Below are 22,298 nucleotides of genomic sequence, written 5' to 3'. Positions count from 1 at the left end.
AATGGGGACTGCAGAGTTGGCACTCGGGGTGGGGGCAGGGGCCAGAGGGCCGAAGGGACCTGGTGGCTGCTTCCGGGAATGGCGCAGAGTGGAACCAGGGCAGGTAGGGAGCCTGCCTTAGCCCCACTGTGCTGCCGGACTTGTAGCACCTAAAACCTCCTGGTTTGGCTTCAGGAGCCTCCGGGAGATGAAGGGGGGGGGAGTTGATAAGCGGGGTCCGTGGACCCTTTGGAGTACCCTTGGGCACTCCCAGAAGTCCACGGACCCCAGTCTGAGAAATGCTGCTGTAGGGGAAAAACCTCAACATTAATGTAAAGGTAATATTAATACAATCATATTTTAAGAAAGCTTTTATAAACTTATTTGGCCCTTTATCACATTTATATCTATATTTTAATATTTAATAATAGATATTGTTCAACATTGTGGCTATGTCTGATTATGTTATGAAATGTTAGAGCTAACCAAACAATTTCAGGAGGTTTCTAACTTTGTCTTCTAAGCACGAGCAAATGTCATGAAAGTTTAATACCCTGAAGTGCTTGCATAAACCTGCATTTAAACTTCATTTTGCTTTAATTTTTATACTATTTTGTGTTATGCTTAGAAAAAGTATTGGTTATAAGGTTTATACTTTCAAATATTTAACAAAAATTAAATTGCCACCACAAACAGATTAATTCTAAAAAGCTTGGGTAAAAATTCTGTGGCGAACTCCCTTGCTAAAACGGAGTGCTCAACAGGGGAGAGCAATACATGTTCTCACAGAAGATGGTGAGCATCTATTTTAGCAGTCAAGCACTATATCTGTTGTTAAAAACTAGTAATGCACCTATTGAGGAAGTAATAATTAATGTTTTTATGCAAAAACTGAAAAAGCATCTAAAACATGTTTAATATGTGCTAAAGAATTGGAAAAAATCAGAATAAAAAGCTGAAATATATTTTAATAATTGGAAAAAAAAATTAGACTAACACAACCAGGTCATTCTTCTGTCATATGCTGTACCAAAGCGTAGTTTGTGTTATAAATGACTTGATCCCTATTACATTGTAAATGAACTAAATTAATCTGCATATAAATTTGGTTTACTGAAAACAAGGGAAATGTAAATTTTAAAAAATAAAACATGTTAACCAACATCCCACTGCCAGAAGACACCAGAAGATATTAGTGAAGATGCCCTAGGCATTGGAAGAAGAAAAGATAGTGTGTTATAAATAAGACTGATCAACTACACTTCAACATACTGTATATGGACAACTGAGTATGCAATAGACTTTAGAGACGTTACAAAGACCACTAGCCCAGCCAGGTCTAACTGTTGTTTAAACTGTATATTGTTAAGCAAAGTGAGTTTATGCATATACCTGTAGTTTTAAATCATTCTCAGTGGAATATGGATGAATTTGGTTATTGTGGAAAAGCAAATGGATTATGACTGTATCCTTCGATAATTATATAATGGCATATTATCAGGAAGGTGCACAAGACTCAATGGCTGGGCAAAAGACTGTTCAGCAGTCTAGTATCTTTCAAAATATGAGACTCCACAATCTAGATCGAATTATTGTTTACATTTCAAGATTATTTGAATCTGGAATATCTATTTGGAACAGGGGTAATATGGAAAATATGTATGTATAAACCCCACCCACATTAGTGGTTTTGAGCATCAAGAATTGGAAACTATCTCTAAACCCATAATTCCTGGCACTGAGGTGTAGCTACTAAAAACAAAAAGAACCATATGTGGTATACAATATGCATAACATTGATAACCTGTTTAACGTAACACAAGCAAAACTTAATTCCAACAAATAATAAAAATGTAAAGGAAAATCAGGAAGGTAAAGAAATATTTGTACTGCTTATGGGAATTGCGTGTTAACTACCATAATCAATTCATTAGGGAATATTGAGAAAGGAAAACTGCCTGACCTTAGTGATGAACAGTTGGCTAACTGCTATTTCCCTCAGCGTATAACAAAAACTATGGTAGTACGTTGAATCATGTAGGCAAATTCCCTTTCTTAGTGGAATGTGACTGAATTTCGCTATTGTGTAAAAGCAAATGTACCATTACTGTATTCTTTGTTAATTAACATAGCATCATATCAAGAACATGTACTAGACTCAATGGTTGGGTAAAAGCCTATTTGTAATTTGATGTCAGTGACATCACATCCTAATCAAGGCACATGTTACTCAAAACAGTGTTGCTCAGTGTCTGATTCCGTGTATTTTTTTTTTTTTACATTATCACTACAATATTTGATAAATTGGTTACTGTCCATTCAGTAGGTTACCTAAAAGATGACATCTACGAGGGGTGATTGGATTTACCTTCGCTATTGGTGGTATCACACAGCAACCCAAACCTGGAGAGCACCACACATTGCGTGTTCCACTAAGAGATACCAGTACATGTGTCGATGCAATGTTTTTGACATTGCAACTCCAGTATGGGGCCATAATGGTTCAGGCCGGTCCAATGCAACAGAGAAGCTAGCTGCTCCTGTCCAGTGAAGCTTACCAGATGCCGACAACCAGCAATAAGGGTACTCTGTAAGATGGATGGACAGTATGGAGGCCTGACTTGTAATGTTACTACTACAAATTTCTGTTTTACTCTTCATGTATGTAGCACTGTGGGGGACACTGTAATAATGCCTATCCCAATTTTTCAAAATAAAACTTATCAAAAGTGAATAACATGCATATTAATTCACTCATTTAAATTTAAAAACATTATTAGACACAAAAGACATACACATTATTTAAATTAGCAATGACATGCACAAGCTGGAACAAGTCTTGAATGATCTTATCCATGATGGGGATCTTAAAATACTAATTTCTCATTTGGATAGAAGTTGCATTTAAAGCTTTACTTGTGGTTCAAGGTGTATTAATTTTAGCTGTGTTAATTATGTATTGCCACTTATGCAGGGGTAAAACATTTTAAATGATGTTTAAAGGCCCTCCCCACTGTTTCACATATTAATTTTGCAAAGGTGTCACCTTTGCTATAACAATTAGTAAGGTGACAAGTGGGGGCCTGGTGACCAATATATGCTGACTAGCATATATATATCTATATATAAATTAAAAATCAATATCTGCACCATATATACATTTAGTATGCATTAAGTATAAATTAGCATTAAGTACAACTAGTATAGCAGTTATATAGGCTAAATTGGTCCATATCTTTACTATAATCCTTTGGTCTCCGAGTGACTATTGATGTAGTTAACAGCACTGTCCAGTCTTTTACATCAAGACAGCAGAAGAACTCTTCATACACACATTTCATAAGGGTATATTTGGCATGTCTTTCACCATCCATTGGAAAGCTTTGCCATATTTTCTTACGTACAACATCTAGTTTTCTTAAGAGGTGATTATATTTTTCTCTACCTATTTCGGAGTCCTTGCTGGTTTGGGAGCTTAATCTGGTCCTTTTGGCGCTCTTGAGACCATTCTTTGCATGCTGGGAAATTGACCTCTTGCTCAGTCATCCCTGCGCCATTTGTTTCTGCCAGTGCCTCACCATGCATTGCCAAAGCTTCCCAAAAGACCATGCACATGATGGCGGTGGCTTGCACACAGCGATACTTACCCATGGTGCACTGTGCTATGCACTGGCACAAGCACTTCTGGTGAGAAAGTTCAGGGCTGATGCAAGGAGCCAACTACGCATGCACAAAAGCGATCTGCTGACCGTGGTGACTTTATGCTGACATAACTTGTGTCAGCAAAATTTGATAGTGTAGACATGCTCTCAGTTACCAATATTTTCCCAAACCTCACGTCAGTCATGAGGAAGCTAGGTTACATATAGTAGACGTTCTGTGTTGGCTTTTTATCCTCAAAGAACAGACCCTTCAGAAACTCTGAGGCTTTTTAATTTTCTTTGTGGAAAGGATTAGGGATGTCCCTATCTCCACACAGAGACTGTCTAAGTAAATTTCAGGGTGTATAAAACATGTTACAAGATCATGACCTAGATTCCCCTCCTAACCTTGGAGCCCTTTCAACAAACTCAGTCCACTTCAACAGCCTTGTTGAGGAAAAACTCCTGTTGTTGACATCTGTAAGGCAACTACGTGTACAGGCTGCTAGAGCAGATGCTTCATCTGAGGTGGCTGTATTATAGTCTGTCTTGCATAAAACTCTGAAACACCTACCTTCATAGTTGAATCACTGCGTGGGAGGCACCTAGAATAGAGCACCCACAGGAACAAGCAGAGGAGTGGTTACTTATCTGTATCGTGCTCTACAACCCACACTCCCTCCCATCTGCTTCAAAGTCCCTAGTTTGGGCTGGGTTCCATGGTAGAAAAGGAACTGGATTGGCAGTTGGTCCCACACTAGCCTATGTACCCTCGATAAAGTGGTTGAGGATATTTAAAGCACATGCGTGGATTAAGCAGACAGTTCTGGCAACAACAACAAAAAATCTCTGATTGAAGATGATTTGGGTACATGCGCACCTTGATGGACTCCAGTTACGGCACAGGTAAGTAACCTCTCCTCTCAGAAAAGAGCTCATATGTTTTGTAATGTTTTCATTAGGTTAATCAATCAAACATTCTGATTCAGCATACCTTGGCTGTTGGTAGGTATGAGCTGGGCTTCTTGAAGTTCAGCATTTCCTTCATTCCTATTCAATATAATCATTACAGAATTCAGGTCTCTTTTCTACATGTACATTGTTCTGGAATTTCCACAGTACGGATGTACCTTTTTAGTGACAACCTGTATTTTTATTTCCAATTAAAAAAATCATGTTTGTGCACACAGTGATTAATGTGAAAGGAGCTGATGATTCTGTTTTCAGTTTCTGGTAGACTAGTTGAAGTTCATCAAGATGTGAAGAAAAACTGTATAACATGACATGGTAAGGCAAATATTCAAAATGATGCCAGAGATGTTAAATAACTTTATTTTTGGCAAATCTGTGTGACATCTCTGACATAAGAACTAATTTAGAACGTGTTGGGTGACTATAAGAAAATATTTTTGTAGGTCAGTCAGCTGGTCACTTTTAAATTTAACACCGTATCCAAAATACATGCAAACTGAAGTAGTATAATTTTATTTTAGTAATATCTTTCACATAAATTACAGACAGTGTGGGTATTGATTATTGAACCGTCATATTCTGAAATCTATTGTCGATTTTTAGATTTTTCTCTTTTTATTTCTTTTAGTATCTCCTGAGGCAGTTGGATTTCTGTCAGCTGTTGGAGTGGTCATTATCCTCATGTTGCTTCTTTTTCTATATATTAATAAGAAGATGTGTTTTGAAAATGTTGGTGGCTTCCCAGACCTTGATTCAGGATACAATGCAAGGAAGATTTCACAAGACAAACTTTGTAAGTATCTGAAATATATTCTACTCAATTTAATTCTGTAAAAGTTAATAGAGACTTTCACAGAGTAACACAAAATATACAAATACTTGGACCAAATGAGAGAGACCTGTTATATGTATAAAAATTTATGAGGATTGGGACCTATTTGGAGGAAAGGCAGCCTCTGTGACTGCTTGCCCCCAGAAACTCTACAGGTCTCAATGGCTATATAGCTAAAGAGATTATCTTTGCTTATGAGAAGATACTTTTCCCTCCCTGTGCTCCTTAATATTGGATGTATAATGCCAATTGAAATATTGCATGGTTGTCTATAATTGCCCTTCTCAAATAGATGTAGGTGAACCACATTGCTGAAGATAGCACTCAGCATGCTGAGTTAGTCCTCCAGTGTCCTTGCACAGGAGGTGGCTCATTCAGTTAGGGAAGAATTTTCAAAAAAATCACTCACCAGAAAACATAAGGGTTTCTCTTCGGTGGCTAATAATTCATTTCTAGAACTTGCCTATATGGAAGATAGGATCCAGTAAGCCAAAGATAGTATCCAGACTGTCAAAAAATAATTAGGGGAACTACTTTATCAAATTTCCAAAGGGATCAGGGTTATGAACTTCGTATTTCTCTGGGAATGGAGTTTGGTAAAATGGCCTTTGGGCTGGAAGAATTCCAGCTGGCTTTGTTGGCTCTCTTGTAAAGAAGAGACAGGCCTGAGATAAGGAGCTATAAAGTGTGGGAGATGGTACGTTTATTTTACTTTGGGCTGTTCTTCTTTCCTGCCTTCTTGAAAGTTGCTTCCCAAAAGGGAGGAGCAGGCTTTGTTTTCTGGGACAGGGGCTAGGGCTTTTTTCTCTCCTTCCAGCTGTGGAACAACTGTCCGTGGCCCAAAGTATCTCTCATTGCTTAAAAAGCAACAAATGTTTTGAGCTGAGGAAACCCTTTGGGGTATGTGCTATTGTGCAGCTATTATGTTAATCTACAGTAGTTCTTTGCAGTATGAATTAATTTAGTAAAAGTACATAATTTTAAAGTGTTTAAAACTTCTTCTTTGCAGGTGTTGAATAAAATACACATTTCCCCTTCTTTAGTTGTATTTTTGAAAACAAATACTCGTATTATGGCTAGTTGATACTGAACTTTGATGAAAGACTACTTATTTTGCAATGGAAAAATATTGTTTTGAGCTAGTTGATCTTGGCTTCATTTCAAAGATTTTTTACTTATAGAGTTTTGGGCAAGAACGAAGCTGCAGTGGCTGCAGGTTATATAGTAGGTTTTTGGACAGCAAAACTAGATAAATGTAAAATTGAGTCTCTTGGGTGGGTGACAAATTCACAAAACTGAAGACCTTTCTACCAGAAATAATTTGTTTAAGATTGGAGAAATGGCATTTTTCAAAAACTTTCAACAAAATCTGAGCCTTCCTTCTGTGTCTTCTCTGGTTGACGCTCTTAGTAATGCTGTAGATGATCTAACCAGTGCTGTTGGAGAGGTCAGCTATACTGTAGCTGATTCGGTCACAGAGCAGGTAACGAGCATGATAAATGGCCTTCGCACAGACGATGAAAACTCTCGAATGCAAGAGGATAAGTCTATGCCTATTAAAGAGGAAAATATAATATCATTAGCAGATTCTAAGGAAACTAATATGAAGGAAAAAAGATGTGTTGAAGATAAACATAAGCAGACTCATTATTCTGATTCATCAGATTCTGTAAAACAAGAGTTCAATCAAGTTAGAATGTCAGTTCATGTCCAGGACAAAAGAAACAATCAATTAAAAAAGGAAAATGCTAACATACATTTTAATAATATGGAAGTGTCTGGAGACATGAAAAAAGTAGGACGACATGTTAAAAGCAAAGGAGCCACTGGAAATAAATACTTGGAAAACGAAAAGTTTTCAAAGGATAATAATTTGACTAGTAATAAATTTGTAACAGATGAATCTATTATTAAAGATCCAGGCAATGGGTTACGTGCAGTATTGGAGAATTCTAAGGATCACTTGCATAGAAAAACCAAATCCAGGTCTTCAGTGATTGATTTTCAGGACCCCAAAGAGCAGCCCTGTACAGATGGATCCAAGGATTCAGAAGCAAAAGCAAATGAGGTACCAAAGCAGAGATTATCAGAGTCAAATTTTAAAAAGGCACCGAGTGATCATCCTGATTGTGCTAATGAAGTAAAAACAAAGAAATACAAAACTTTTTCTGATGGTAACGAACAAACCATAGTGAAACATGAAGAAAATGCAACAACCACATTTTCTAAAGAAGGTAAAAAGAGAAACTATAAGGAATCAGAAAAGATTTCAAGAGAAGTAAGTAGCAAGAAGACACCAGAAAAAGGTGAGGTGTCTTTCATCAAATTTTCTCCATTAGGCCTTTCCTGCATCTTTTTCTACATACTACTTTTACCTCCTAATTTACAGAATTCACTGGAACAATTTTTCCTTTTAAATGAGATCACTTTACAGTGTATTTTATTTTCTAGGAAATTTATTCTCTAATTGCAATATTTATTGAAAACCAGTTAATTTTTTTCTATAATTGGAGACTCAAAGAGTTTGGCTCGTTTAGCCTAACCAAAAGAAAGCTGAGGGGAGATATGATTGCTTTCTATAAATACATCAGAGGGATGAATACCAGGGTAGAAGAGGAGTTAAAGTTAAGTACCAGTGTGGACACAAGAACAAATGGATATAAACTGACGATCAACAAGTTTAGGCTTAAAATTAGGTGAAGGTTGTTAACCATCAGAGGAGTGAAGTTCTGTTAACAGTCTTCGAGGGAAACAGTGGGGGCAAAAACATAACTGGCTTCAAGACTGAGTTTGATAAGTTTATGGGGGGGATGGTATGATAAGACTGTCTACAATGACATGTAGCCGATCTGCGACTGCTAGCAGCAAATATCTCCAGTGGCCGACGAGGGGACATTAGATTGGGAAGGCTCTCAGTTACTACAGAGAATTCCTTCTCGGGTGTCTGGCTGGTGGGTCTTGCTCACATGCTCAGGGTCTAACTGATCGCCATATTTGGGGTCGGGAAGGAATTTTCCTCCGGTCAGATTGGCAGAGTCTCTGGGGTTTTTTCACCTTCCTTTGCAACATGGGGCACTTGCAGGTTTAAACTAGTGTAAATGGTGGATTCTGTGTAAGTTGAAGTCTTTAAACTATGATTTGAGGACTTCAGAAACTCAGCTAGAGGTTAGGGGTCTATTACTGGAATGAGTGGGTATGTAGGAGGTTGGATTAGATGACCATGATGGTCACCTCTGACCCTCAAGTTTGAGGCTATGCTAGTACTCATGATTAAATCTCTGACATTTGTTCTAAATTTTCTATTTTCCAAATAAACACTATTTTGCATTTTCTGAAGTGCTTTGTGTGGTTTCTGTTGGGTACTGGGAATTTTTCTCTAGTCTTTGTTTGGCTCTAGAATGTTACTAAAAATCTGTTTGTTTCAGTGGTCCTGGTCAGAATGTGTAAGAGAACACTTAGTGCAGCAAGCTGTACTATATTGTCTAGGAACAGGTTCAAAGCATCTGTGTTGCCCTTACTGCATGTGGATCAGGGCACATATATATGAGTTTAAGATTTGAATTTATTTTTCTGACACTTTATTTGCAATTACAATATTCTCTCAACAACAAAAATCCAAAATTAATTTTCCATGTATTCTTTGAAAGCAGTTTAAATTCTATGTGCACTTTTTAAGACTATCTAGAAAACAGTTTAAGGTCTGCAGAAAACATTCAGGATGGGATTTTGAAGGCATACGATAAAAAACTGAATTTTTGATATATTTGTACTTGGGAAATTTTTCTACCACGAGTTTGTTGTCTGGTTGAATAACACAGTAATTTTAGGATAGAATAATCACTGATGAGGTAATTAAGAAGCCTGTAGACATAAAAGCTGGGCACTTTACTAAATTGTTTCTTTGGCTTGTCTTAAGGAAGATTACAGTCTGACACAGAGAGATTTTATATGTGCTGTTGGTAAATATGCTTTGTGATATGTTTTTAACATACTAAGCTTATAAATATGTACATATGTGACACGATGCAAATTATTTAATGAGCTAATTTTCATATTTGCAAGTAACTTAATTTTTAAGATGAAGTTTATACTTATAAGTATGTGGATTCATTGCTGGTGAAAGGCATTAGATTGTGGCAGCCTGATAAATGAAGATCTATGTTTATCTACAGGGGAGCAGCTGGGCAAATGTCCTACACATATTATTCTGCCAGCATATTTCAACCCTGATCTGGGGGAGGGGCAGGCAAGGACTTTCTTTAGAGATAGCAGAGGGTCCTTCTCTATGTCCTGTGCAGGTCATCAGTTCTCTACTGTATCTGCCAGTTAGCACAAAGCATACTGGTGAGTTTATGATGTGGGAGATGGAATTGGAACCTACAAAACTGATTTCATATAGGTAAGGTTGCCAGGTGTCTGATTTTTGACTGAAATGCCCAGTCGAAAAGGGACCCTTGCGGCTTCGGCCGGCACTGCTGACCGGGCCGTTATAAGTCCGGTCAGCAGCGCAGTGGGGGCCCGGGGCTAAGGCAAGCTCCCTGCAGCCTCTAGACACATGGATGGCCAGGGAGGTTCCGCGCGCTGCCCCCCGCCCCGAGGGCTGGCTCCGCAGCTCCCATTGGCTGGGAACCACAGCCAATGGGAGCTGTGGGGGCAGCACCTGCAGGTGCGAGGGCAGCACGTGGAGCCTCCCTGGCTGTCCATGCATCTATGGGCTGCAGGGACCTGGCGGCCACATCCCAGGAGCCACGGTAACCGCCACCGGGACCCCAAACCCCCTCCTGCAGCCCAACCTCCTGCCCCAGCCTGGAGTCCCTTCCTGCACCCAGACTTCCTCCTGGAGCCTGCACCCCCGCAACCCCGTGTCCCAGCTCTCTTGCATCCCAAACCCCTCATCCTCGACCCCACCCCAGAGCCCACATCCCCTCCTGCACCCCAACCCCTTGACCCCAGCCCGGAGCCCTCTCCTGCACCCCAAACCCTTCATCCCCGGCCCCACCCGAGAGTCTGCACCTCCAGCTGGAGCCCTCGCCCCCCATCCCCACACTCGAACCTCTGCCCCAGGCCGCTAAAAATGAGTGAGGGTGGCGGAGAGCAAGCGACAGAGGGAGGGGGGATGGAGCGAGTGGGGGAAGGGCCTCAGAGAAGGGCAGGGAATGGGTGGAGCCTGTAGGAAGGGGTGGGGTATTTGAAGCTATTTGAGCTTGACTGGATTCAAACTAGTGATCTACAGGTTAAAGATGCTGTAGCTCATTAGCAATATCCTAAGGCATCAACTCACCCAATAAATGCTAACTTAAGAGATGGTCATAGATACATATTGTAAATGGAGCTGATAGCACTGATAGGATAGTTGCCTGACACTTCCCATTATGAGATTCTGTTTTCAGTTGCTTATAACTTTGCCAGACTTCTACTGTTTAGGCCAAAATTTTCCATGCTGTGTGTCTGTTTTAGTCAGATTTTTGTTTTTTGTTGGCGTGTATGGCCATCCCTCCCTGTCAGTCTGAGAGGGAGGCCACACCTCCTCACTGTCACACCCTTAGAGTGGCAGTCTATCAAAGGCGGAAATTAGCAGTTTGTGATACTTGGGCCTTCTAAGCTGGGCTGAGCAACAATCAGTCTGGGTAGAGCAATACAGAGTCTTGGAGCCCAGGCCCCCAGGTAGGGTGGAGCACCAAACAATCTAGTGCTCTGGTCTGTAGTGAGGGCAGAACAGCAAAGAAGTCTAGGGGCCCAGGCCCTCAGGCAGGGTGGGGCATCAAATAGTCAGGCGTCCTTACTCTAGCAGATGGCCAAAAACCCTAGAACTGGCCTAAAGATGGAGAGGTTGTCATCCCAGAGGTGGGTGGGCAGGGGGACCCAGGCCCACTCTACTCTACTGGGTCCTAGTCCAGGGCAATACTAGTGGCGGACTGTTCCGCCACTGGGTCAGTGGGGATCTGCCCACAACACACTGATCTAGAATCAAGCCAAGACTCAACCAGACTGTAGTCTAGTTTGCCTGTGCTACTTCCTACATCCTTTTTATGTGGTACCTCCATTTTGTGGGTGTCCTCTATCTTCCTAGGGCAGGTGGCCAGTGGTAGCCACAGCAACCCCTCGGCATCTTGATTGGCCGGTTGCTATAGCAAGTTCTCAGTATGGCTGAAATCCTTTTCAGGTTCCAGCCTCATATGAGTTGCATCTGTCTCCCTTGGCAGCTCCAGCCCAACTGAGCTGAAGGCCCTGCCTTTTATACTTTTGATTCCTGTCCTGCCCCTCTGCTTCTGGTGGGCTGGGCGTGGCCTTCCCGGCTCAGCCCACCAAAGGGCAGGTTGTGGTCCTTCCCTGTCAGTCTCAGAGGGAAGCCATGCCTCCTTGCTATAGTTTTGTTTAAATTTCAGCTAAAACACTTCAGCTGGTTCCAGGAATGAGATTAGGGAAAAATAAATTGGCCCGTGTTAAAAAAAAAAATCTTATCACAATTTCACTGAGATGCTTTTGCACCTCCCTGCTATGGAGCAAGAGCTTGAAATTTGGGGGGGAGGGGGGGGTTGTTCTGGTATAAGGGAAGTGCCTTTTGCTGTTTCTGTGGAAAAACTGCCCAAATTAGACTAAGTTATAAACCTCTGGGGAAAATTGCAATTTGTAGGTACTCAATAGAGGCTTTTGTAACCATGCCTTAGTGGGTCACAACTGAGGATGCCAAATTCAGGATGAATTGCTGAGAAATAGGGCAAACACAACCCAAAACTGATGGTTATTCTTTTATAAGATATACCAAACCAGCCACAAAAGTAAACTCCCATTTCACCACACTGGTTAACAAGAAAATATAAAGGCAGTTTCCTCAGGCATTCGAGTTCTTATATCACCACCAAAAACACTGGATTCAGAGATAAGTGGTTCTTTACAACCAGTCTCATCAAATAATAGGTTCTTCTGATCCCAAAGGACCAACCACACACCCAGGTCAATATGTAACTTAGATCTTACCCAAAAATCATGCTAATGCCAATCCTTTATTATCTAAAATCTAAAGGTTTATTTATAAAAAGAAAGAAAGGTGAGAGTTAAAATTGGTTAAAGGAATCAATTACATAAAGTAATGGCAAAGTTGTTGGTTCAGCTGCTGGCTTAAGTCAAGTCTCTGGAGTACATCCACAGCTTGGATGGGTCATTGCCCTTTGTTCAGAGTTTCAGTTTGTCACAAAGTTCCTCCAGAGGTAATAAGCAGAATTGAAGACAAAATGGAGGAGTTTCCAGGGCCTTTTATAGCTTTTGCCATGTGGAGGGCATTCCATTGTTCTTACTGTGGAAAATTACAGCAACAAGATGGAGTTTGGAGTCACATTGGCAAGTCACATGTTCATACCCAATTTCCCTAGTCATTGCAGGAAGCACATTTACATGACCGTCCACTCAGTGTAGATGGGCGTCTCCCATGGTCCATTGTCAACCAAGTGATGAATCACTTAACTTGAATAGTCCCTCCAAGATGTGCTGGCGAGCTACCTTGTGGGCAGTACCCCAGGAGCAAACATTTGAAATCCAGGTATAGAGCCAATACTTATACCTTCAAATACAAAACTGTTACATGTATACAGATAACATAAGCATAACCAGCAAATCATAACCTTTTCATAGACACCTCACTTGACAACCTTTGTACAAGATTTGCTGCAAATATATAACAGTGGTTGCAACAATTATCTATATGGTCATATTTTAATCAGATAACATCACAGCTTGTTATAGTCTGTGAGCTAAATTCTCGTAAGACTCTGTCTGCACTGGGCATGCTCCATTCCAGGGCTGTAGAGGCCAAACAGGACTTTCTGAGCCGTTGCTGCTTCTGAGTTCTGTGGGCTATTTTGGGGTCAGGCATCACAACTAACAATTGGGAGATTCTCTCCCCTGTGTTTTCAGTGTTCCCTCTGCTGATTCTCAGATTTTGTAGATGAAGAAACTGCCTGAGCGTAATGCAGAGACCACTGGATGAAGTTGACTGGGATTGGGAGCGGTGTGGGGGTGGGAATGGGAAATGACTAGACTAGGAAGACTGGGAGCTAGGGGCTGGGTTAGAGAGACTGAGATTGAACGTGGAGCTGGGGTGTGAGTTCCAGGAATGGGTGGGCAAAGAAACTGAGGAGAGAAGGAGGCCATGGCAGTTGACTGGAACTAGGAGTTGAGGTGGAGGGAATACAGAGACTCAGATGGGAAGCCCAGGTAGGGAGACTGACTGGGTAGGGAGAATGGGACTGGGATGAGGAGCTCATGGCTGGAATGGGGGTTGGCTAAGCAGTAAGACCTCGGTTAGGGCAAGGGGCTAGTGGTGGGAATTGGGATGAAGAGATGGGGGCAGGGAAGAGGCAAGAGAGGGACAGAGTAGAGGGAATGGGGTGGACGGGGTCAGGCTTGGGGAAAAGTGGGGAAAAGGATCTGTGATCACTAGAACACACTCCTCTTCAGAACCTAGAATGTCACAAATGTATGTGAAATCCACTGGCAAAGTGTGTGCCTCCTCCTCTTCTAGTGGCTGGTCCACACAGAGGATGAGAACCTTCTGCTGCTGCCACCATAACTCTGTTAGCTAAATTGGCAAAGGTCTGTGCTGTGAATCTAAGGATTTCAGTTCTGCTGATGACTCATGTGGGTGTCAGTATGATTCCACATGGTGGAATTTGTTATTTCAGGTTACTTTTTCAGAAACCTGGGAAGTTACACATAAAAAACCTTAGGTAGAAAAAAACGTTAAGATTGCAAAAAATGTAGGAAATGTCAGTATTAAAGTTGTCTGTGCAACCTTAATTTGGCTCCCTTGTGCATATGCATTGTGATACAATCTTTAATTAGATGGTCACGTGCTATTTTTTTCCACAAGCGCTGTTTGATTCAGAGCACAGGATGGGCCATGCAGGGTTGTTTAGTGAAAGAGGCCTTTAGTACTTCTGCCTCATTTGTTGCAGAAATTGGATGGTGTGTGGTGAATGAGGCAGGGACTTTGTAATATGGAATTTCTTGGCTAGATTGGAGAGAGGTAAATAGTGGTGTCCCCCAGGGGTCTATACTGGGACCAGTCCTATTCAACATATTCATAAATGATCTGGAAAAAGGGGGAGGTGGCAAAATTTGCAGATGATACAAAACTATTCAAGATAGTTAAGTGCCAAGCAGACTGCGAAGAGCTACAAAAGAATCTCACAAAACTGGGTAACTTGGCAACAAAATGGCAGATGAAATTCAATGTTAATAAATGCAAAGTAATTCACATTGGAAACTACACATAAAATAATGGGGTCTAAATTAGCTGTTACCACTAAAGAAGGAGATCTTGGAGTCATTGAGGATAGTTCTCTGAAAACATTCAGTGTGCAGTGGCAGCCAAAAAAGTGAACAGAATGTTGGGAATCATTAAAGGGAAGATAATAAGACAGAAAACATCATATTGCCTCTATATAAATCCATGGAACATCCACATCTTGAATACTGTGTGCAGCTGTGGTCGCCCCATCTTAAAAAAAAAAAAATATTGGAATTGGAAAAGGTTCAGAAAAGGGCAACAAAAATGATTAGGGGTATGAAACGTCTTCCATAAGAGGAGAGATTAATAAGACTGGAACTTTTCATCTTGGAAAAGAGACGAGTAAGGGGGGAATGGTAGAGGTCTATAAAATCATGACTGGTCTGGTTAAAGTAAATAAGGAAGTGTTATTTACTACTTCTCATAACACAAGGACTTGGGGTCACCAAATGATATTAATAGGCAGCAGGTTTAAAACAAACAAAAGGAAGTATGTGTGGACTCCATGTCAAAGGTTGTTGTGAAGGCCAAGACTATAACAGGGTTCAACAAAGAACTAGTAAATTCATGGAGGATAGGTCCATCAATGGCTATCAGCCAGGATGGGCAGGGATGGTGTTCCTTGCCTCCATTTGCCAAAAGCTGGGAATGGGCAACAGGGGGATGGATCGCTTGATGATTACCTGTTTTGTTAATTCGTTCTGGAGGACCTGGCATTTGTCACTGTCGGAAGACAGGATACTGGGCTAGATGGACCTTTGGTCTGATCCAGTATGGCCATTCTTATACCACTAGAATGCCCCTCTCCTTTGTTTGAGATTTGCTCAAATTAGTCACTGCCCACGTACACCAATTTAAATGATAAACTTTGGCTTAAATTGTAATCATAGTTGAGGAGGCTAGTGTGCACTTAAGTTAGTAATGCATGTAGCCCCAACCAACCTATTTGTGCAGCTCAGGTGGGTATGCTAAAATGTACAGGAGAGAGCGGCTTTCCTGTGCAATTTAAGAACTCCACACTTGAGGAAGACTTCATTCTAGTCTGGCTACGTTCCTAAACTCCATTGGAAAAGAGCTGTTCAGGATTTCCTTCAGCGAAATGCCTTCCCCATCTGTGGAGCTACCAAAGTGAGGAGGGGGCAAAGGCAACAGTTCATTGGAGTTGCAGGCAGTGATCCTGCTGACCTTTATCAGGTTCTCAGTAGCCCGTCCTTATCCCTCTCAGACCTTAAGATCCACACAAACCTTTGCTTCAGCTACTGTGTAGTTTACAAAATTGGTCAGAACCCTGCCTTAATCCTTTTGCACACCATAGGAGGTGCCGGCCCCCAGCAAACTGCAGGAGTCTTTCCCCGGCCCTTGCACACCATACAAAGTCTCAGCCCTAATTATTCCGATTAATATGCAACAATTTATGTTACTAGCCAGTTCAATGTGAAACTAAGTCTGCTTGAGAAGTACTTATCCATCTTATTATTTTTGGATATGCACTTGGGGTAGAGTGCACTATATAATGCACTACATAATTTCTGTTTAAGGCCTCATAGTTACTTGGTATTATATTTCTGTACAGGGGTTAAGTGGAACTTAAAGATAGTATAGACCTTGTACTGGCCATCTAAACTGAGCTATTTTCCTGTTAAATTTCAACTTTTAAACTGTAGCCATTTCAAGTGGAGGATTTTTTAAAAAACAAACAAACTAAAAACCTTGTAGGTTTTATAAAATGGAAAATGTTTATTTTTCACTCCATTCTGAAAACAGCTGAATCTTTGTTTAAACTTTTAAAAAACAAACAAAAAACCTTAAGACACTAATTTTAAACACAAATGTGATGATTTCAGAATTTGACTGGATAAAAACAGAGGTTAGAATATAAACTTTTATGCAACCTTAACTATTGCCAAGTGGCTGCTATGAGAATCTGTATTAATTTCAGGTTTGAGGAAAATAGTCAGTTGTTTCAAGTAAAATAAGATTCTGTATGTCCATTTTGATTTTCATTTAACTGAGTACTTTTCTACATCCTTCACAACTATTGGTATGTGCCTGTATTGTAAAACTTCTGTTTTTTAGCTATGAACATATTGGTCAACTTGTTAGATTTTCTTTTAAAACATAGCAACGGTATTACTGTACCATTGTTTCCCTTAGGTGTTATTAACCTGAAATATTTTATGTAATTTTGTCATCTGTTTTATTTTGACATCAGAATTTTATGTATACCATATTCTACACCATAAGCCCCTTGACAGGAGAGAATCAGGAGTTGAATTTCTTATATGAGTCAGTAATCTAAAATATGACATTAAATTATGTTGTCTGTGATTACATAAAATCTTTGGGAATTTTGTTTTTTAAATAAAGAGATTCAAGAAATTGGGTAAGTGTGCTTCCTCAAAAACCCCCATAGCTTATTTCCCATTAAATATACTGTATAATATTTAGGAATTTGTAATTTTTCTGCATTTGTAAAAAATAATAAAAATTTCTGACGTAGTACCTATGTAAAACAATGACAAAAGTTGGTTACATATATTTTGTTTTTCTCAAAAAATTTCAGTAAACATTGAAAATATTTAAATTGTATTGATTAATTTGTTTCACTCTCTCAAGCTATCATCTGTCATTTACTGTTCTGTTTTCTTCAAACAGACAACTCGTACATGAATAAAGACCAGAATGGTTCCTCCTCTGAAAGTGAAGACGAGGCAGTGGGTAAATACCATGAGGCCTTGTCCAGAACACAAAGTTCCAGGCCACCAATGGTAGATAGCAGACAGCAAAAAAATTACATTTGGGAAACTAGACAAAAATATAGCCCTCTGTCTGCAGAGTATGATGGGTACAGTAGTGAAGCCTCAATAGACGAAGGTAAGATGTGATTTACAATATTTCTCCCGTCATTCCTCACCTTCAGGTTACACTGTGGATAAGAATGTTGCAGTTAAAGACAGTCTGGCTTAGGAATAGTCACTATCTGCTAGTAACTCTAAAATATTTTTCTATATCTGCATTCATTACAAAAGATGGGTACCAACATGTTTTCATGTCCTTCCCAAAAGCACTGCATATGGAATTTAATATGGGAGGAATTAATATCATGCAGCTTTACCAACAGTAACATTTTTCTTGGAAGAACTCCTTTTAAGCTGATTTTTGTGGGGATTAAGAGGGAAACATGGTGGCTCCTGATGAAGTAGTATAGGTACAAAATTACAAGACATACTTGCTGGATCCTTTGTACAGAGGTATACTTTATACATATGTTGACTTTTATAGCTCTAAAGTATAGCTTATCATTCAGTGGAATTTATTCTATTATGTTATTAGCACGTAAATGACAGGAATGTCTCATGTCTTTTAAATCACAGGAGTTAAGAACCAAAAAAAGTTGTTTTGTTAATAAAAATACCTAAAAGTCAAATTTTGAAAATAGATCCTTTTTGTGGCATATTTTTGAATCTTCAGTTCATGTCAGTTAGGGTGTGCCTACACTGCAATTCTGAGGTGTAATTGCAGCTTGAGTAGACATACCCGAACTAGCTTTAATTTAGCTAGTTCAGGTACTCTTAGCAGTGAAGCCATGGCAGCCTGGGCTTCAGCTCAGGCTAGCCAGCTGAATAATTACCCAGGGTTCTGAGTGGGCTTGTATAGCCATGCTGAAGCTTGTGCTGCTACGGCTTTACTGGTATCCAAACTTGCTAGATTAACGCTAGCTAAGGTATGTCTACACAAGCTGCAATCATCCCCCATGATTGCCATGTAAATAGCTAAGTACACAGTCACTGAGATGTCAAAATTATATCATTTGCATCTGGAAATAGTTCCAGGTGCAAAATTGTATCTGTAAGCATTTTGAAGCATAAAAACGGAGTTCTGGCTGAGGTCCAGTTTAAAAAAACAAAACAAAACAAACCAGGTTGTATTTTTCATGTGGGTGCAATGGTAAGACTTTCTTGATGGAGTAATTAGACATTTTAATTGTATATGTAATAAAATACAAGTGTATTTTAATAGACACTATATTTTTAAAAATTAAATAATTTTTCCTAGCAAAAAGCAATACATGTCATGTACTAGGGTTTACATTTAAGTGTAGCTTGCAACCTAAAAACATCCTTACAAATTTGGAAATTCTTTTCATAATGCGAGAGCCAATTTGTTTTTGTTTTGGAAAAATGTCCATTTACCACTTCAGCTAAAAGAGATATTATTTTTGTGACCCTTTCTTCCACTTCTTATGTTGGAAACAGGGCCTGGATGGGTACTCTGATTCCTATGGCAGGACACAGAGATAGAACAGGTACACCATACTTGAAGCTCACAGCAGAGTAAGATAATTCTCTTTCAGTCTTCATCTAAATTCCTCAGTCTTTCTGCTTCAAAACCACATCTTAGGAGATCGGCGAGCTTGAGTCTCAGCATTTAGGGAGGAAAAAGGAGAAGTGATGGTTATTGTTTGCTCAGGAAGTACTGGGAGAAAGGCAAAGATGAGTAAGGGTAGAAGGATGTGTTTTCTGTTTCAGTTCCTTTTATCTACTTAAACCTGCCAACAGCAGCATCTACATTCCCTCTCCTACCCTGCTGCCTTTCCCCCCAACACCTATGTACTCCATGCTATGTGGGGAGCCAGCTTCACCTGGAGCTACTTGAAGGGAGAATTATAGGGGATACTTGCTGGGGGTGGGAAAGGGAGATGTTACCATCAGCAAATAGGAGAAGAAAGATACAGAATCTAATGCAGCCTCAATGCTGTTTGCCTCTTTCCGTTCAAGTGGCTCCCACTTGCCCACTTCCTCCTACCTCAAAGTTTCTGAGATTTGAATCTGAACCCATCTCCTAAAAATTTTTCCCCCCCTTCCCTGCTCCTGAGCTTGTCTTGCAGGGGCAGTGAGATTTTACCAGCCACCTTCTTTTGTGTCCTGGGGCAAAAAGCTGGGGCTTGTGCTGGCTTCCCCCTGAGCAGGAGTCCTTATTCCTCAAGCTGGAAATTTAGAACATGATTGGAGTCCATGACAGATGGGCCATCTTTGGCAGGTTCTAAGCACAGCAGCTAGGAGTCTGCCAGCCTGCTGCAGATATCATCAGTGCCCATGCTTCCAGACAGTGTCTCCATTCAAGAAATGGGATAATTATCACAAAAAAAACTGTCAACAACTTAAGTGGTAAATTGACTAATTTATTATAATGGAAATGTTTGCAGAAAAAAAAGGAAATATTAAAAAGTTTGATTTAAAATATGTTCAATTTCAGGTTATTTGCATATATGTTCTACATTTTAATTTACAGAAAAATGTCAAAGTAATTATCAGAGTTTTGTGAATACTTATTTTGCATTTGCTGTCATCAAGAGCTGAGCTCCAGTAGTGTTGTCTGCCAGAAAACCTGCAGTTGTGTTACAGTTATGAGCAAAGCATTTGTAGAATCAGGGCCATGTTTTATAATTATTTCTGTAGCCATTAGTCTCCATGAGATGCTGCTCAATAATGTTACACAAGTTAACAAAAAAAATTATCATAGTGTTCTTTATAATATGTTATGACCTGAAGGTGGTACACTACAGTATATATTTTGCTGATACTTTGTAGTTCTTCCAAAACAATTTCAAACACAACAGCAAATTCCTTGCATTATTATTAAAATATGTTCCATACAAATTTGCTCTGAATACAGGAAAAGACAAGGAAGAGTATGCATGGTTGCGTTTTATTCACCAAGAAAGGCAAGCTTCACATCCTAGAGCTTTAGTGACAAAGAAAGTGGGAACCTGATAAAGAACACCGGCAGCTCATAAAAAGAGGCTGGAGCGTACAACCAGCCAGTTCAGACATGTTCAGAGAACAATATGTTTAAACATTTGAAGTTACAGTCTCAGATTAAAAGTGAAGAACATCAAGGAACTTTTTAGTCATTTTGTTTCAGTGTAAATTATGCAATGCCAAGTCTTACTGTTTCTGAAACCTGGACATGAATCCTTAATGCTATGAGGCATCACAGCAATCCTAACTGATATTTTTCAATAAATAGTTTAGTTTTAGTTTACTTGATATAACTTTGTGTTAAACTATAAATATAGATGATGTAAAGACAAATAATAGAGAAATTTCTTAATTCTTTGGAAAAAGGAACATTACTCTGTGTACTTAAGGAAAATGTCATATAAGAAATAAACAGTTTTAGTACTTAGTAACATCTTCGCTCCCCTTCTTTTTAGATTTTCACAAATGTGTAATCTTTTCTACTTCTACATCCTAGATATTTTAGTCCCACTTTCAGAACATTAAAGCCTTCAATCCCTGTGCATAACTCCTACTGAAATCAACAGGAATTCCACCATAGGTCAGGAGCAATGTGATCTGATAAAAACTACAGTGGTTTTCCATTTTTAGAAACGTGTGCTATTTTTTGGGGAAGCAATTAATCAGTAGTTCTTTCAGACTGTATATGCCCTACTATATATTTTCAAAGAAGGGACCCATATATGTGTTTTTACCAATAGCTGTCTTTTCTGCACTTTTACAATTACTTATATTTTTGTTTACTTTTTTGTTTGGCTAGTCGTGCTCTTATTTGTTTAAAAAACAACATGATGTACACAAAATCTTACAACAGGACAGGCAAGAAACAGAATCTTGTGTTTAACACATGAGGTTAAGTAAGATTGCACTGCTTGATATATTACCTGATTTTTGTAATCCCAAAGTGTAAAAATTCAATGATAATATCCTAAAATCTTCTTACACTATTAATATAATACTGACATTAATTATAAAACATGTATCAATACTTGACCAGCATATTGTATTTAATTTCACATTTACAGGATGCATATATTCTGAAAAGTTGTTATTTTGAAGCTTGGAAACATAAGAGAATGTGGCATATTTTGTTATCATTCTTTTGTCCTCTAGGTGGCATATTAATCTTTCTTTCCACCTAGAAGTACTGTGTAGAAATGACATATTATCATTATATAGCATGTCTAATAATCTTCAAATGGAGAAAACCAGTAATAACAACTTATCAATATTTTTGTAACATTACTTTTGGTTTTGTTTTTACCTGCATTGTTTTATGACTCCATTTTAATTTGCTCCATGAATCTTTCGTTAAGAATTTTAGTTAGAAAAATAGTGTTCTTCTAATTCCAGGAGGTCAAACAGAGCTTATGAGCTGGATCTGTCTTGCTTCTTGTATTTCTGTAGCAAATATGATATATTAAGATTCTGCAGAATCAAAATTTACCTTTGTAATGGAAGTTTGACCTGAGCTGGGTTTAGATTCACGCTTTTCTGCATAGGCCAAATGATAATTTTACCTCTCGTCTGCCAAGCTGTAGTGAACTACCTCAGTCTAAGATACAAATGTGTCTTTAAATAAACCCTAGTTTATTACAAAATTAAGAAAAGATCAAGTCAAAGCAAGTTAAAAGGCACAGAAGATGTACCTAGGCCTGAAACTCCCTCACATTGCACAGATAGGCCCAAATTGTTGAAGTCACAGAAAAGAGATAAGCAAATTTAATGCCTACATTTCTAGACCTCTGTCAGTTTCACCAGGATTTGGACATATGCCATTCTCCATG

General features: G+C 39.3%; 1 protein-coding gene across 7 annotated transcripts in view; it reads left to right on the top strand.

Annotated features, from left to right (window-relative positions):
* The window catches only part of SYT14 (synaptotagmin 14), a 185,477-nt gene that overhangs the window by 69,727 nt on the left and 93,452 nt on the right, over positions 1-22,298 (top strand). For 3 of the 7 annotated variants that reach the window (XM_048843073.2, XM_048843074.2, XM_048843075.2), the window contains exons 3-4: positions 5,221-5,385; positions 17,366-17,584. In XM_048843073.2, coding sequence (XP_048699030.2) covers positions 5,221-5,385; positions 17,366-17,584 — 384 coding nt within the window. Of the gene's footprint in view, positions 1-4,383; positions 4,527-5,220; positions 5,386-6,439; positions 7,731-17,365; positions 17,585-22,298 lie in introns of those variants that run through there. The other 4 variants (XM_048843072.2, XM_048843071.2, XM_048843070.2 and 1 more) reach the window with 2 other exon arrangements.

Source organism: Caretta caretta, chromosome 3 (genome assembly GCF_965140235.1).
Source record: "Caretta caretta isolate rCarCar2 chromosome 3, rCarCar1.hap1, whole genome shotgun sequence".
NCBI classification, from domain to species: Eukaryota; Metazoa; Chordata; order Testudines; family Cheloniidae; genus Caretta; species Caretta caretta.
This window is presented reverse-complemented; position numbering and strand designations above follow the sequence as displayed.